This window comes from Gopherus evgoodei, chromosome 2 (genome assembly GCF_007399415.2).
Source record: "Gopherus evgoodei ecotype Sinaloan lineage chromosome 2, rGopEvg1_v1.p, whole genome shotgun sequence".
Taxonomy (NCBI): Eukaryota; Metazoa; Chordata; order Testudines; family Testudinidae; genus Gopherus; species Gopherus evgoodei.
In genome coordinates, this window is record NC_044323.1 from 47,770,265 (window position 1) to 47,787,971 (window position 17,707).

Below are 17,707 nucleotides of genomic sequence, written 5' to 3' on the forward strand. Positions count from 1 at the left end.
AAAGAGTCTAGGAGAGTTTCTGAAGGGTTTGGTTCTGTCCAAATAGAAGAATAAGGCCCTGCACACATCAAGTGCGTGCACTGTGGCTTCGAAGGAGTTTGCACGTGGTTTTGGAAAGAAAGTTGGTGGATGTATTGGTTCATTGATGTGAAATGAAGCGTGAACTTTTGGAAGGAATTTTGGGTGTAGGCGTAGAGTAACTTTGTCCTTGAAGAAGAGCGTATATGGTGGATCTGCCATAAGGGCTGCTATCTTGCCTGCCCGTCTGGCGGAGGTAATCGCCACCAAAAAGGCTGTTTTCATTGAGAGGTGCAAAAGAAAGCACGTGGCTAAGGGCTCAAAGGGTTGATGAGTTAAACAGGACAATACTAGGTGAAGATCCCATGGAGGGGTAGGGGGCTTAATGTCTGGATATAAGGTTTGGAGTCCCTTCAGGAAATGCTTGGTGATGGGATGAGCGAAGACCGAGGTATTGTCAACTCTGATGGAGCTGAAGGAAAGGCTGGATTGCTTAATGTCCAATAGATAGTCGAGTATGCAAGGAAGGTGCGCCAAGGTAGGAGACAGTTGTTTAGTTGAACACCATTTTGTGAATCGTTTCCACTTTCGGAGATAGGTGGTACGGGTGGATTGTCTTCTGCTGTGTAGAAGTACCCTCTGAACTTGGTCGGAACAGTCTAGTTCTCGTTGGGAGAACCATGCAGGTACCAGGCTTTGAGATGAAGCATGGAGAGATTGGGGTGAAGAAGCCGGCCGTGTTGCTGTGATAAAAGGTTCGGGATGAGAGGCAGGGAGATCGGTGGTCGAATTGACATTCTGGTGAGGAAAGGGAACCACGGTTGTCTCGGCCATGAAGATGCGATCAAGATCACCCTGGCAAGATCTGTTTGTATCTTTATGAGGACCCTTGTTGAGCAATGGTATTGGGGGAAATGCATAAGCTAAGTCCTAGTGCCATGGGATCATGAATGTGTCTCCAAGGGAGTGTTTGTCCAGTCCTGCCCTGGAGCAAAAATTGAGGCATTTTGTGTTTTTCGTGGTTGCAAAGAGATCTATGGTTGCCTGACCCCAAGTGCGAAATATGTTGTAGATGATTTCCTCATCTATCTCCCATTCGTGCTCCGAAGGGAAACATCTGCTTAACTCATCGGCAGTGGTGTTCATCACCCCTGGGAGGTAAGAAACTGATATGCGGATGTGGTTCACACGGCACCAATTCCAGAGTTTTATGGCCTCTGAGCAAAGAGAGTGGGAACGAGCCCCTCCTTGTCTGTTTACGTAGAACATGCACGCAATGTTGTCTGTCATTATGCGTACATGCTGATTCTTGATTAGTGGAAGGAAGCAGCGGCAGGCATTCCGTATAGCTCGAAGTTCTAGAACATTTATGTGCAGGGAGGTCTCAGAATGAGACCATAGCCCGTGGACTGTTTGGTGAGAGATGTGTGCCCCCTAGCCCGTGAGGGTTGCATCGGTCGCCATTATCAGAGTTGAGGAGGTCTGGAGGAAGGGGACTCCAGAGCAGAGGTTGTAAGGGACTGTCCACCATATGAGAGAGTCTGTGACGCGGTAGGGTATGCCCAGGTGTTTGTTTAGTGAGTGCACGTTTGGTTTGTAAACCGTGGCCAGCCAAGCTTGGAAGCACCTCATGTAGAGACGTGCGTTCTGGACCACGAAGGTGCATGAGGCCATGTGCCCTAGTAGTTGGAGGCAGTCTCGGGCGGTGACCCGGGGGCTGTTGCGAAGTCTCGCAGCCAGCAGTTTTATGGTATTGAATCGGTCAGGTGGGAGAGATGCCAGTCCGGTTGTGGAGTCAAGGCTCGCTCCTATAAACTCCAGGTGCTGGGTAGGACTTAATGTGGATTTGCTTTTGTTTATTTGCAGGCCCAGGGATTGGAAGCAATCGATGGTGAGTTGTGTGAAGCAGAGGGCCTCGTCGAACGTGGAGGCCTTCAGGAGGCAATCGTTGAGGTAAGGGAATATTATGACTCCTTTTTTCCTGAGGTAGGCAGTGACTACCGCTAGGAGCTTGGAGAAAACTTGAGGGGCAGTGGAAAGGCCGAATAGTAGAACTCTGTATTGGAAATGCATTGAGCCGAGGGTAAAATGAAGAAAATGTCTGTGGGCTGGGTGGATAGTGACATGAAAATAGGCATCTTGTATGTCAAGGGCTGAAAACCAATCACCCTGCTCCAGGGCTGGAATTATGGTGGTAGGAGTAACCATCTTGAACTTTTGCTTTTTGACAAATTTGTTGAGCCTCCTGAGGTCGAGGATTGGTCGCCATCCTCCAGTTTTCTTTTCTGTTAAGAAATAATGGGAGTAGAACCCTTTCCCCTTGTGGCATTTGGGCACAAGTTCGATAGCCCCCAGGTGAAGGAGATGTTGCACTTCTTGCTGGAGGTGTAGCTCGTGAGAGGTGTCCCTGCAGAGGGACGGGGAGGGTGGGAGGTAAGGAGAGGAAGGGGATAGAATACCCAGTTGTGATGACCTCTAGAACCCACTTGTCGGTGATAATATTCTGCCATTGGTGCAAAAATGGCTGTAGGTGGTGTCCAAAGATAGTTGTAGGCAGTGCATACATTGAAGTTGGGACAATGTTTACAAGACCCTCGACCAAAGGTTCAAATCTGCTTATTAGTTGGAGGAAGCTGGGGCATCCCAGAAGAATTGGGGCAACGCCACTGGTATCTGGATCTCTGGCGTTGGTGTTGCTGTTGTTGTTGTTGATCCTGAGATCTTGGGAAATGCTGAGTATATGGGGGGTAGCGTGGACAGTGGTAAGGTTGATATCTGTACTGTTGCCTTCTGGTTGTAGGGGTTTAGATGCATAAGGATCAAAGAGTTGCCCTTGAGTCCTTCACTGAGTGGAGCACAGTTTATCACCATCAAAAGGGACATCCTCTATGGTGCTCTGAACCTCGCGAGGAAAGAGGGAAGAGGAGAGCCATGAACCTTGGCGCTTGACCACCGCCGTAGCGGTGGATCTTGCTGCGGTATTGGCTGCATCCAGAGCTGCTTGAAGAGCCGTGCGTGATATGATTTGGCCCTCGGAAACTAAAGCTGTAAACTGTTGTTTCTTCTGGTCTGGAATGTGTTCAATAAAGTCCATGAACTTGTTATAGTTTCTATGGTTGTACTTTGCCAGAATTGTGGTATAATTGGCAATTCAAAATTGTAAGGTTGAAGAGGCATACACTCTGCGACCCAGCAGGTCTAAGCGTTTGCCTTCCTTGTTGGCTGGGGTATGGCGGAAATACTGTTGTTTGTTCCCTTGATTGGCTGCGTCCACTACCAGTGAGTTTGGCGCAGGATGTGAGAAAAGGAATTCAGAGCGCTTAGAGGGAATAAAGTATTTACGGTCTGCTTGTTTGCAGGTAGGCTGGCTTGTGGCTGGAGCCTGCCAGATGGACTTAGCAGGTTCCAGAAGGGCTGCATTGATTGGTAACGCCAGTCTGGATGAAGAAGAGAGTTGCAGGATGTCCATTAACTCATGTTGTTGATCCGGTACTTCCTCTAGATTAATTCTAAGCTCGCTGGCAACCCTTTTAAAGAGATCCTGGAATTTCGAAAAATCGTCTGAGGACGGTAGAAGGGAGGGAAGTAAAGCTTCTTCAGGCATTACTTCAGTTGGTACTTCAGTTAGTACTGGGTCAGAAGCAGGAGTTAATTGATCCTGAGAATGGGAGGGTGCCAAGTGAGTCATATCATTTGGACGTTCGCATCTCGTCGAATTGGAATAGCGGGTGTGCTGCCGAGGGAAAGGTGCCCATGGGGCCCAATACTGCCATGGTGATGGAAAAGGCATAGGTGGTGCCATCCAGGGGTTAACGCATCAGGAGGCAGGGTCTCGAGGATAGTCTGAGAGAACTTTCCTGTGCCCGTGGGTGACAGGACTCTGAGGATGGAATTCTGATTGCATTGAAACATCACCCTGTAGTTCAGACTCCTCCTCACTGGAGGAAGGCTGTTCGGACCCTGAATCATTCGTACGGGAGAAGCAGTCTTTAAGGAAGGGCGATTGCAGCGTAGGTGACACTAAGAGGTCACTTGACTGGGTAAACGGCAGCACTGAGGCAGCTGAAGGTGAAGGCTGATAGAATTGCTGTGAGGGAACCCAGGCTTGCACCGGAGTTCTTAGTCTTGGCTCCGTGCCAAGTAGTGCTGTTAATGCCGGTGCTGTGCTATTAATAGCAGGCTGCAGTGTTTCAGGGGCATCCTGAAATGTCGGCACCGGGTAGGTGCCATAATCAAGGCAGGCAACTGAAAGCCTGTCGCCTTGGCACCAGAGCTTCACGCTGCCGCCGAAAGCACAGGTGGGTTTAACGCAGTGCCGGAGGAGCCCGGCTTGTCGAAAGTCCTCAGGCGGGGGAGCACCGGTAAGAAGACTGCGGATCTGACCAGAGAAGGTTTGTGTCTAAGGGCTTCCTTTGAATTTGACAGAAAGTGCCCTCGTTTTGCTGCTTTCTTCTGCTTTTTAGAAGTGGGAGAGCTGTGTCGGTGAGCGGAGGCAGAGTCCGCGCCAGGGTCTGAGGTGGACCCTAGGGATTTTTGAAGTAGAATAAGTTTAAGTTTTACTCTCTGTCCTTTCTCGCTCTGGAGCTTAGTTTAGTGCAGTGAGCACGTTTTGGGGGAATATGGGTCTCCCCCAAACATTTTATGCCCTGTGAATGTCCATTGGAGAGAGGGATAGCGTCCTTACAGGAGAAGCAGCGCTTAAAGCCTGTGAAACCAGGCATATCTGAAGCGGCTGAGAGAACAATTTTTTTTTTTAACAGTAGAAAAAGGGTAACACTAACTAACAACTAACTAACAAGAAACCGTCTAACTACAAGTTATTTTAAGATGAGGAAAGAAATTCTTTAAGGAGTCTGCTGAGCTCCGTCTCAAGCCGGGGACGGTAGAGAAGGAACTGAGGGAACTGGCCGCGCGTGCTCACTAGAGGTATACTCACAGCGGAGGCCAAGCTCTGAGCATGCGTGGCCGGTATGAGTACTGCTGCAGAAATCTCCGATCAAAAGCGCAGGGGCACACCAACACCTAGAGTGGAGCACCCACAGGGACATCTCTCGAAGAAGAATTTCAAGTTCCTAAGTCCTACTGAAAGTCAACAACATACTAAAAATCCATCCTTCTGCTAATGCAGGTGATAGATTTCCAGTTAGAAGATATCTTGCAACTGCCATAATGTCAGGGAAGTACTTGCATTACATCATGGGGTGCAACTTTTCCCTGTACAACCAGACCATAGAAGGAGATTCAGCTGTCATCCAATAAAACGAGTGGAAATGGGAGGAAAGAGACTGACCAATGCAAGAGAAGGGGTTGTTTTTTCCACTATTATGAGCTTGGCCCAAACGGTGCTAGAACTGGAGATGAAAGAAGTGATGTATGCTCCAACTCACCCACATACATGGAAAAATGATGTATAACTAACCAACCATGCCCCATGCTGAGTGCTGCCTGTCCCAGCCGAAAGTAAGGGTACTGTGGAACGTACCCATAGTTGCGGAGGCGTACTTATCTTGTACGGAGCATTGTGCTGGGTGTAATATATAGCAATTAATATACACACCACAGACAAGGATTTGATTCTACTCACTGCTCTGCAAATTCTTTATGGCCTTACTAATCGCAAACCTTCTCACCCCATGTTCATAAAACAAAAGTATGTTGGAAAAAGTATTCACAAGTAATGCAAAATACACCAATAATTATGTATTAGTTGTATTGTGGTGGTGCCCAGAAGCCCGTTGGATTGTGGCGCTAGGTGCTGGACAAACACAGATGGACAGGGTCCCTGTCAATGTTCCCTTTAAGCTGCGCATCTGTGGAGCAACCTGGTGCCTACCATGCATCTCGCATGGCTGAGAGAGCAGCCCGAACTCAGGACCTCAACCTGGCAGAACCCATAGCAGCTTCTTGTGGTGCCAGGGGCCAGCAAGGAGGAGAAGTAGGAAGAGGGGCAGTGGTGAGCAGGGTCTCTGACAGGAGCATGGCTGGCACCTGGGTCCCATTCTGCCCTCTAGCTGAAACTCTCAGCAGCTCCTCTCAAGGCTGCAGGAAGCCATGAGCTGGCAGGGAGGGATAAGGAGGAGGGGGATTAGGGAGTGTGGCATAGCCCAGTGATGCTGTTTAGGTAGGGTGGGGAAGGGAGGATGGGAAGCCTGTTCATGGCCTGTCTTGGGTGACAGAGGCTGGTTCTTACCAGTACTGAAATGAGCCCCTGGCAGGCTCACCTGGTGTGTGTGCTGGAGGGGGAAGGGCTGTGCCACTGCTGCTGAGGTGAGGTGTGTGTTTCATGTACTCTGGGCTGTGATGACAACTCCCTCCCAGGGTCCCTGGAAGTGTGGCAAGGGGCAGGGGGCAGAGAAGCAAAGACCCTAAATCCCTTCCTCCAAAGAAGCCTTGAGCTAGCAGAGAGGGGTAAGAAGCAGGGGAGGGGAGGCAGGGGCACTCTAAAAGCCTGATTCTCCTGCGTTTCTTTGTGTGTTTTTTAACTCTCAAACTTTTGAAAGCTAATAGATACTGAAACCACTTGTATGTATGCCTGTGTCTCCCATATGTACATGTATTATTGAAATGTCACTAAAAATACCTTCCACTTTTCAATGCAATATGATGTCTGAAGATTTTATTTTTTTTAAATGTAAGCTTGCCCAAGGACAAAAATACAGTGCTCAGTGAAGTTTGTTGCTCACTGAGAACAAAGAAAACGTAGAGGGAATGTTGGTCTCTATGCTGAAGAACCTACGTAAAGCCCCTTTTTACAAACTGTGTAGAAAATGGGGGTATTTAATCTCTGGGGCACCTCTAACTGCTACAAAAAACATTTTTGTACAGTTCATTTTTGTTTATAAACTGGCTACCTCTCTGACAATGCAACGACCTGAAAGTTGGTGTAAAGTGAGCTGAGCTCACAGTTATGGGAAAAGTAATACCTTTTAGGTGAAAGAGACAAAAGTTGGTCCAATAAAAGATATTACCTCACCCACTTTGTCTCTCTAATATCCTGGGATCAACATAGCTATGACAATGCAAAATTACGGAAAATACATTTTGAAAGGGTTTTTACACTTTTTCTAGAACATTCTGTATTTACTGTTGAGTAGAGATGGGGTAGTTTTACTAAAATAGGGTATTACAGAAAACAAGATAAAGGTGTAGGATTAACTACAAGGAGGCTTGCACAATTTATTTTTATATCAGTTTTTGTTATGAGGTAGGGGACAAATGTGCTGCTTTGTATTTCATGCCTTTGTTTGCACTGAGCATGTATTTAAAGTCCTGTGCTTCCCTTGTTTTTTGTTTTGTTTTGTTTTGTTCATTGCAGGGCTGACTGAAATCCCAATGGGAAAAAGACATGATCCAAGAAATCTGCTGTGCCTAGTTACAGCTCCGTGTAGCAGGGAGGAGATGCTTTTTACAATTTCCTGGTTCTCAGGGTAGATATGCACTGATGCCAAATAGTGTAATCCTTGGGGTGTGTTCTAACCTATGCCACCTGGCAACAATTCCAAAGGGACCATACAAAAGGTGGGGATAGCTGAAGTGTACTGAGCTCTGCCCTGCTCCCCAGTGTGGCCTCTATGTTGGGACTGGATGGAGGATGTGGCAGAGGAGCTAGGTACATGAGCTGACAGTTCTTCCACAATAGGAAAACTTGTAGCTAGCCTGATGGGGCTATTCCCCTAAAAGGGACAGGATGGAACACACCAGAACATCTGGCCCAAATAGGTATGTGAGAGCTATTTTGGGGATGTCAGAACAAACAATTCTTATCTGAGGGAAAGGGAAGGAAGGGACATATAACAGCTAGTCAACAACCTCAAACCTGAATTGCAAAACGAAACACCTTTCTGATCAGATAAGCTAGGCCACATGATGGCAGATTACATGCCCATTGTATTGTCCTCTTCTGCTGCTGATCCTCTCTTGTTTCCACTCATAGACTCTAGGACTGGAAGGGACCTCGAGAGGTCATTGAGTCCAGTTCCCTGCCCTCACGGCAGGACCAAATACTGTCTAGACCATCCCTAATAGACATTTATCTAACCTACTCTTAAATATCTCCAGAGATGGAGATTACACAACCTCCCTAGGCAATCTATTCCAGTGTTTAACTACCCTGACAGTTAGGAACTTTTTCCTAATGTCCAACCTAAATCTCCCTTGCTGCAGTTTAAGCCCATTGCTTCTTGTTCTATCATTGGAGGCTAAGGTGAACAAGTTTTCTCCCTCCTCCTGATGACACCCTTTTAGATACCTGAAAACTGCTATCATGGCCCTTTTCAGTCTTCTCTTTTCCAAACTAAACAAACCCAATTGTTTCAGCCTTCCGTCATAGGTCATGTTCTCAAGACCTTTAATCATTCTTGTTGCTCTTCTCTGGACCCTCTCCAATTTCTCCACATCTTTCTTGAAATGCGGTGCCCAGAGCTGGACACAATACTCCAGTTGAGGCCTAACCAGCGCAGAGTAAAGCGGAAGAATGACTTCTCGTGTCTTGTTTACAACACACCTCTTAATGCATCCCAGAATCACGTTTGCTTTTTTTGCAACAGTATCACACTGTTGACTCATATTAAGCTCGTGGTCCACTATGACCCCTAGATCTCTTTCTGCCATACTCCTTCCTAGACAGTCTCTTCCCATTCTGTATGTGTGAAACTGATTGTTCCTTCCTAAGTGGAGCACTTTGCATTTATCTTTATTGAACTTCATCCTGTTTACCTCAGACCATTTCTCCAATTTGTCCAGATCATTTTGAATTTTGACCCTGTCCTCCAAAGCAGTTGCAATCCCTCCCAGTTTGGTATCGTCCGCAAACTTAATAAGTGTCCTTTCTATGCCAACATCTAAATCGTTGATGAAGATATTGAACAGAGCCGGTCCCAAAACAGACTCCTGCGGAACCCCACTTGTTATACCTTTCCAGCAGGATTGGGAGCCATTAATAACTACTCTCTGAGTACGGTTATCCAGCCAGTTATGCACCCACCTTATAGTAGCCCCATCTAAATTGTACTTTCCTAGTTTATCTATAAGAATATCATGCGAGACCGTATCAAATGCCTTACTAAAGTCTAGGTATATCAGATCCACCGCTTCTCCCTTATCCACAAGGCTCGTTATCCTATCAAAGAATGCTATCAGATTAGTTTGACACTCAAATGAGCAAAAACTGGGATTTTCACCACCATTCACATTTACTAACAATTTACTAATATTTCACAGAAATTTTACCCCCAATTGCTAGAGATCTATATTATGGGGCAGAAGTTGCCAAGTAGAGTGCTATGAGCTTCTAGGTACAGAGGATATGGATGCTTCAGGTAGTCCAATTTCTCCTTGAACACTGACATCCCCAGTGAGACCAGCAATTTCAGTAATTATTTCTATACCTTCTATTTGCTGTGGCCAGCACTTCCGTAATTCCAAAACAGTTTATGGAAAGAATATCTGCCACTAAGTTCAGTGAAATGGCAACACTGTATTGTTTCTAGTAACACAAATATTGAGCAAGGGGGACATATTTTCAAATGCTCTCAAAAAGAACAGTGAATGCTCTGCAAGTTTTTTCTGTCTAGAACTATGCACTTCAATCTGACCTTGTCTAAAACTTGGTTTCTTTTGAGTGGAAAATAATCTTTTTTTAAGGCTGAATTGTGTGGTGTTTTTACAACTGACCAAAACACACTTTTCTCTGTGGGATGAGCTGCGCTAAATTTAAACCATAAGCCTCAGGACACAGAACCACTGTGCCACCTACCACTTACTTAAAATTATCTGAAAACATAATTTAAACCATTTAATGATATTGTGCAGAATTATCAAATTTTATACATGTGTTTTTAATTCTCAGATAACTAAAAAACACAAGGGCATAAACATCTATTATATACTTGCCTCAAATCTTTGAAATGTTGTCATACGAAATTCTCCTTTAATCCACGAAAGCAGTAATGAAGAAGAAGAATTTTGAATGAAAACACCAAACAAGTGTTTCTTACATATAAGACAAACCTTCGTCTAAGAGGTGTACACACATCATGATACGTATAACTCTTGTTTCTGCTGTTGTGGATATTTTCCTTCCCATGAGCAATCTCAGACTTGGTTCTTCCTAGCATACCCACTGAATAACCCACCCATTTTGGCCACTGTATTTTCCAAGTATGCTTCTTATCCTCTTTCCTACAAATGTAGATTTCTTTCTCAAATCAGAGATGCTAACTGAAGATAAGCAGCTGATGCCTCACATTTTTGTGCTCTAGACAGATGGAATTCATTCACTAAGACCAATGGAAATCTACACCATGGATTTAATTGTTCTGCACAGAAATTCCCCGATCTCCATTGTTTATATCTGGTAAAAGCAAAATAAAAGTGCTACTTTATCACTCACTGTCCATGACAGTAGCAAGAAGAAATTAGATGTGGCTAGCTGTTGGGGTGAGAGAGGCTAGTCTATGTAAGAAGATCTCTGTTTTAACTTCACTGGATCTGTGTTACTAGTCCCACTTGCATTGTAACCTTTCTGCCTACTCTCAAGATCCCCCCTGCCAAACATTTCCAGTGATTTCTCCATGAAAACTGGAACTGTAATTTTGCAACATCTTACAACATTTCAAAATTGTTTCCACAGGCCAAAGGTTGAGTAAGTATTGGGTGCTGATTGCTCCCCATTATCACCTGATCTTTCAGCTTTTTTTTTTTTTTTTTTTTAATACTGACCTGCAGTTTGCTGCTGTGGAATCTGAGTCTGATGTGGCAGGTTCCTAAAAATAATAATTTAACATCTTTAAAACATCTATATATTATGTACAGTGCACATCTATGAATACAGTCATGGTATTTAAACTACACACGCATCATTCTTCTATAAGGCAATAACCTAGTTTTCCCCAAGTGGATAAACCAAGTGACCAAAAGGCTAAGCAGTTCAACATGAGCAAGGAACTAGATTATTGCTAAAGCATAGTAGTATGATTCTCATGTTCAAATAATAAATTACTAAGTGAAAAATGTAGCACAACAGAAGGAAGGTGAAGCAAGCTAAATTCTAAAAATGTAAACACTTGAAATACATAAATATAAAGATAGACCAGTATAACTATAAAGGTAAATTTCTTATTTTGGAAGAAAAGAGAAACACTTTTTGGATTTTTTTAAAGTGGCTATTTGAGGAGGTTTTGAATGTTAGAAGTAGTAAGGCTGTCAATTAATCGCAGTGAACTCATGCAATTAACTCAAAAAAAAATGAATTGCAGTTTTAATCACATTATTAAGCAATAGAATACCAAATGAAATGTATTAAATATTTTTGGATGTTTTTCTACATTTTCAAATATATTGATTTCAATTACAACACAGAATACAAAGTGTAAAGTGCTCACTTTATATTATTAGTTTTGATTACTAATACGTGCACTCAAAAAATGATAAAATAAATAGTATTTTTCAATTCACCTCATACAAGTGCTGAAGTGCAATCTCTTTATCACAAAAGCACAATTTACCAAGGGTAGATTTTTTTTTTTGTTTTATAACTGCACTCAAAAACAAACCAATGTAAAACTTTAGAACCTACAAGTCCACTCAGTCGTCCTCCTTGTTCAGCCAATTGTGAAGACAAACAAGTTTGTTTACATTTATGGGAGATAATGTTGCCTGCTTATTATTTACAATGTCACCTGTAAGTGAGAAGAAAGCGTTGAAACTTTTGTAGCTGGCATTGCAATGTATTTACATGCCAGATGTGCTAAACATTCATATGCCCCTTCATGCTTCGGCCACCATTCCAGAGGACATGCTTTCATGCTGATGACGCTCATTAAAAAAAATGCATTAAATAAATTTGTGACTGAACTCTTTGAGGGAGAATTGTTTGTCTCCTTCTCTGTTTTACCCGCATTCTGCCATATATTTCATGTTATAGCAGTCTCGGATGATTACCCAGCACATGTTGTTCATTTTAAGAACACTTTCACTGCAGATTTGACAAAATGCAAAGACGGTACCAATGTGAGATTTCTAAAGATAGCTAAAGCATCTGACTCAAGGTTTAAGAATCTGAAGTACCTTCCAAAATCTGAGTGGGACTAGGTGTGAAACATGCTTTCAGAAGTCTTAAAAGAGCAACACTCTGATGCAAAAACTACAGAACCTGAACCACCAAAAAAGAAAATCAATATTCTGCTGGTGGCATCTGACTCGGATAATGAAAATGAACATGCGTTGATCTACACTGCTTTGGATTGTCATCGAGCAGAACCTGTCATCAGCATGGATGCATGTCCTCCGGAATGGTGGTTGAAGCATGAAGAGACATATGAATTTTTAGAGCATTTGGCACGTAAATATCTTGTGACGCTGGCTACAACTGTGCCATATGAATGTCTGTTCTCACTTTCAGGTGACATTGTAAACAAGAAGCGAGTAGCATTATCTCCTGAAAACATAAACAAACAAACTTGTTTCGCTGAACAAAAAGTAGGGCTGAGTGGCCAGGTAGGCGCTAAAGTTTTACATTGTTTTATTTTTGAATACAGTTTTTTTTTAACATAATTCTACATTTGTAAATTCAACTTTCATGACAAGGAGATTGCAGTATGGTACTTGCAATAGGGGAATTTAAAAATTATTTCGTTTTTTACAGTGCAAATATTTGTTATAAAAATAAATATAAACTGAGCACTGTAAATGTATTTTGTGTTGTAATTGGTAGAAAACATCCAAAAACATTTAAATAAATGATATTCTATTATTGTTTAATAGTGTTAAAAGTGTGATTAATTGCAATTAATTTTTTTAATCGTTTGACAGCCCTTGTTAGAAGTAGTCTTAGCAGATGTGGATTAGTGGTCAGAGTGCATGTCAAGAAATTAAAGCTGCATTTATTTATTTTATTTATAACTAAAAGAAGAAAAAAAAGCATTCATCCTTGGTTCCAGTGTAACAAGAAATTTTGCTTTTAGATGTTCTGAAAACTCCTGAAGCACCTTGATAGAGGGAAAAACCTCAGGGGTTTAAAAACACTGTAAAATTCACTTCTCCCAATTTACATAATTAAGGTGGTGACAGTATCAGGACACTTTGATTTGCATAAAACCGTAATTAGTTCTAAGATTTAGGCTTTAGATAATTAGAAATTAATTATAGTGTAAAAATAGAGAATTCAACATGGCAGACAAAATGGCAGTGACAGGGATGACAGTTTAAATGTAGAGAGTGGAAAATTCCAGAAGTTTCCAGCAACTCAGGGGAAGGAGCTCTACCCAAGACGATGTCAGGAGGAGGAGCTCTGTATCTAAAAATAGGTATGACATAATGGGGAGGAGCTAGAAAAGCTAGAACCTGATTAGCTGAGATGAGCTGACCTTGAGAGAGCAACTAGTATATAAGGCCAACAGGTAGCAGGCTGAAAGTGTAGGGGGTTTGGGGGCTTGTGAAGATCAGAAGCCTCAAGCAGCAACCACAACAGCAGCAGCTAAGACAACTGCAACAGCATCTTAAGAAGATTCCGGAAAACAGTTACCCGGAAAAACAGCAGCAGAATTCTAAAGGCCTGGCAACAACTTTTATAGCAGCGTAATCAGCAGCAACTGCCTGCAGCAACAGCCAACAGCTGCTGCTATGCCTGCAGCAGCAGCAACCATCATCTCCAGGTGCTGACACCATCATCTCCAGATACTGACAGAGCAGAAGGGCCCCTAAGACAAGTCAAAGGGAATTAAGAAGATAAAGTGTAAGTCTGAATTTATCATCTCTTGTTACATGGTGTTTGGGCATGTCTGTCAATAAAGCTGGATGCCTGTGCTTCTGAATGAGATCTCCCCTACCCATCTTGCGACTAGCTGATCACCGCTCACAGGATGTTAAATATTAAATAATTAGATATTAAATGTTAGATGTTAAATGTTTAGTGTTAAGTAGTAATGTTAGTGTTTAGTAAATGTTTTCTTTTTAATCTGTGAATATAATGGTTTCTCATATGTGTCTATAGAGGCAGTGTATACTACATTGTATTAAGTACAGTATTAGATTTTAACGCTAAGACCAAAGCCTTTGTGTATGCGGGGTCCCAATATGCCTATTACATTGTAAATACTACATAGACTAAGTCTCTTGTGTATCCTGTGTATTTTATTTTGTTGCACTGCTTTATTGTATAATTCTTAAATGTTATTCTGTTGTGTTTTACTAAGTCCTATGTATCTTTTCTTGCTTTATTAATCTCCCTTTATTCTTTTTATTTCTGTTAAATAAATAAATCTTTTGTTTCTGAAGAATTTCTACTTGTGTGGGTCAATCCTTGAGCAGACGGCTGTATCCGTGCCCTCTCAGGGGTTAGCTGAACTAGCTTGCTCTGGGGGGCCCCCTGCAGGTCGGAGACAGGCCCCCTGGTAACACCCTGGCTACAACCTTGTTACCCTTCTGTTAAATTAGAAGTGCTACTGTAGGCTAACATAATTGGCAGGCTTGTGCTCAAGGCGCTAAGAGCCTCATGCAAATTTGTAGGTAACATAACTGGCGTCTAAATTTTACGGTAACACCAAAGCCCCAGTCAAGAAAACACCAATACACATGCTTAACTTTACTCACATGAATAAACCCACTAAAGTCAAAGCAGCTATTCATCTGAGTAAAATTCCACACGTGCATAAGCATTTGAAAGACCAAGGTCTAGGTGGATAAAGTTAGGCAGGGAAGCATCCTCTCACGGATAGAGGAAACTCCTTAAAAATGGCTAACACAACATATGGGGCATAAATATACTTTCACCACCCAGCTTCAGTTGTTTTCAATTCATTAGAAGCAGATATAAATGTACTTACCTAATCAGTTCTAATTCCTGATTATAGTAGTTAAAAAGGCAAATGGAATGATACAGATAGTGCTTATCAAAATATGGCACTAAATATGTTTTAATTTAACAACTTGCTACTTTATGTGCAGAAGAAGCTGCCCTTCAAAATACAGGAAAGGCTACATAAGCCTGGACAAACTATGCAAAGCCTAATTGGTCTGTTAATTGAGGTCTATTGTAAGCAGCCACATTTTGTGCCAGGCAGGGAAGAAGTGAGAACACTCAGTTTGTCAGCTAGGGTATGTCTAGCATAGGACATGCTGCATGTGTTTGCGATTAATGTTTTCAGTATACTAAATGAAATCCACACAATTTCTGCATGCCTAATTGTAAAACTACAAGACAAAAACTTAGGTGGCAGAAACCATCTTACATACAAAATACAGTATCTTAAAAGATTTTTTAACAGATGAGCTGTTTTCTGACTGACTATATCAAAAAGCAAATAGGGATACGGTTTTCCAATAATGGTAGAATAAGTTCACTGCACAAAATCCATCAGTCACTACAAACATTTCCATCAGTCTCTTAGTATAATGGGAATTAACTGTTTTGGTAATAGAATATTGTGAAAGAATCAATGCTTCCTGCTTTAAAAATAAACACTGAGGCAAAGCCTTGCTTTCTCTTTAGCATTCATCTATCAGCAGGAGCCCATTATGCTGTGATAACGTTGTATTCCAGACATAGTCTCTTCTAGAAAATATATTGTGTAGGAACTTGAAGGAACTTCCCCTCACTGTAGTAAAAAGTAAAACAACATTCTCAATGTAACTATCAAGAATGTACATATTCAATTGATATTTATCATATACAATGTTAAGTTTTATGGGAAAACCACAGCAACCTTCACTCAGAAATATAGGACAGAATGACAATGTTACAACCTCCCTCTTTGCTACATTCTTTATTTGTATCCAATTTTATAAATACTTTTCAGATGTAAATTAAATTTTTACAGAGCATCCACATTGCTTGTTTTACTAATTTAGAGTAATTAAAAGTGTAGTTCTTGTTTCCATATATGATGCTTATGACAGAGAATGAAACCTCACTGAAGCTGATGGCTATGAGAGACTCCCTTAATTCAAGGATAAATTTAAGAAACAGTTAAGCTCCTTATTAAAAGCAAAATAGCTGAAACAATAGGAGCCACCATCCAAAACACAGGCCACAAATAAAGCAGTCAGAGAATCTGAGCTATGTGGATGGAGGAGTTTTGCTGCAGAATGAATGCAAACAAGTGAGGGGTGTGTGGCTGGGTATTGTTTTGTGAAGGTGTTTGTGTCTACCACCAGAAGAAGCCACAGAAGCACTGGAAGCATAATCATGAGAGAAAAAGGAGAGGGAGATTTTTGAGCAGAGCGCTGGCTGGAAAGGCAGGCCTGGAACTGTAAGCAAAGAAACTACCTCCTGTTGTTTGGTTCCTACTGTGTTCAGAGAAATGGGATTTAGTGTGCACTTGTAAATAAACAAGATTGCATCGAAGAAATATCTGATTCCATTATCAATTTCTCCACCAGATGGAAACAATGCACCAGGCCCTGAAAATGGACTAGCTGCCTGGATCAAATGAGATAACTACATAATCTGGAAGAGGAAGGAAGGAGACTATCACATTGAAGATGATACTGACTTTGGTTCTGCTCCTATAATTCACTACATACAGGCATGCTGCTGCAACTGCAAAGAGCCCTCATGGGGGGCAGCCCTAATTTTAAACTAGAGGTTTACTGAATGTTACGTATGCTGAAGAAATTAACTCCATCATATTTTGTTTCCTGCATTAACAATGTTATTGTGTCCTTCACATTAGATTACTACCCCACATTTAGGCATTAGCAGATCGTTACTGTATGTTCCCTACTAATTTTGTGCTATTCTCCATTACATCTTTATAACTGAAACAGAAGCCAATCAATGAAGGTGAATTTGATGTTTAAGTCCATTAATTACAGCAAAAAAACCCAAAAAATATTTATTTAAAAGCACAAATAGGAATGCTTCTTGCTCTTGGAAATGTCAATTAACTCCTGCTGATGAGCCAGCAGAGGGCGCATGGGAAAATGTTTTTGTGAAACTTCACTAGTAATGGCTATTTTTTTATTTGTTTCCATTTACTTCAGAGGAAAAACAACAGAAAATGACTGCAAAGGGCTGGAGTAAGCATGTTTGAGCAGAGCAGAGGAAAGCAGAAAAACATTTTTCTAAACCAATTTATTTTATATTCTAATTATTTTTACTGAGATATTAATTTAAAAGTACAGGTTGAGACAAGACTGCAACAGTGTTGCCTGAATAACTCTGGAGAGAATTTTAATCCCTTCTGTTTAATCCACTATTATGATGTTGGTATCCAAAATATGTCTTAATATTTGTACAGTCTAGATATGAAACAAGATGACATTACTAGAGTGACATTCAGTTAAGAACTATGTGTCCTATATGAAATACGAATCAGAGGTAGTCCTTACTCTGGCCCTAATCTGCTACATATAATTCTTCTTTAAAATGAAAATTTATACTCTAAGACAATGACAGTAAAGAGACACTGTCGAGATAAATAATACACAATTTTTAAAAAGCTCTTTGTGTTACTAATTGTAAGATTATTTTTATTACCATTTGTGTTGTTCTATTTACTTTTTGTATTTCATTTGGTTTGGATAGTGAAACTTCAATTTCACTTTCTGGTTTTCCTGCATTAGCGCAATATTATTATTGAGATTTCCAACATTCAAGGAAATTTGAAAGGTCAACAAAAGTAGTTCTAATGTAAACATTAATATTTTCTTTGGAGAACTAGAGAAAAAATAGATTCTCTAATTATTACAG

The 17,707-nt window shown here is 41.6% G+C and overlaps 1 protein-coding gene across 11 annotated transcripts in view; it reads right to left on the reverse strand.

The window, feature by feature from the left end:
- The window catches only part of SGCE (sarcoglycan epsilon), a 72,166-nt gene that overhangs the window by 10,890 nt on the left and 43,569 nt on the right, over positions 1-17,707 (reverse strand). For 7 of the 11 annotated variants that reach the window (XM_030550600.1, XM_030550597.1, XM_030550594.1 and 4 more), the window contains 2 exons: positions 10,738-10,781; positions 9,910-9,944 (listed from right to left, as the gene is read on the reverse strand). In XM_030550600.1, the coding sequence (XP_030406460.1) occupies positions 9,910-9,944; positions 10,738-10,781 (79 nt within the window). The remainder of the gene's footprint in view (positions 1-9,909; positions 9,945-10,737; positions 10,782-17,707) is intronic. The other 4 variants (XM_030550601.1, XM_030550602.1, XM_030550595.1 and 1 more) reach the window with 1 other exon arrangement.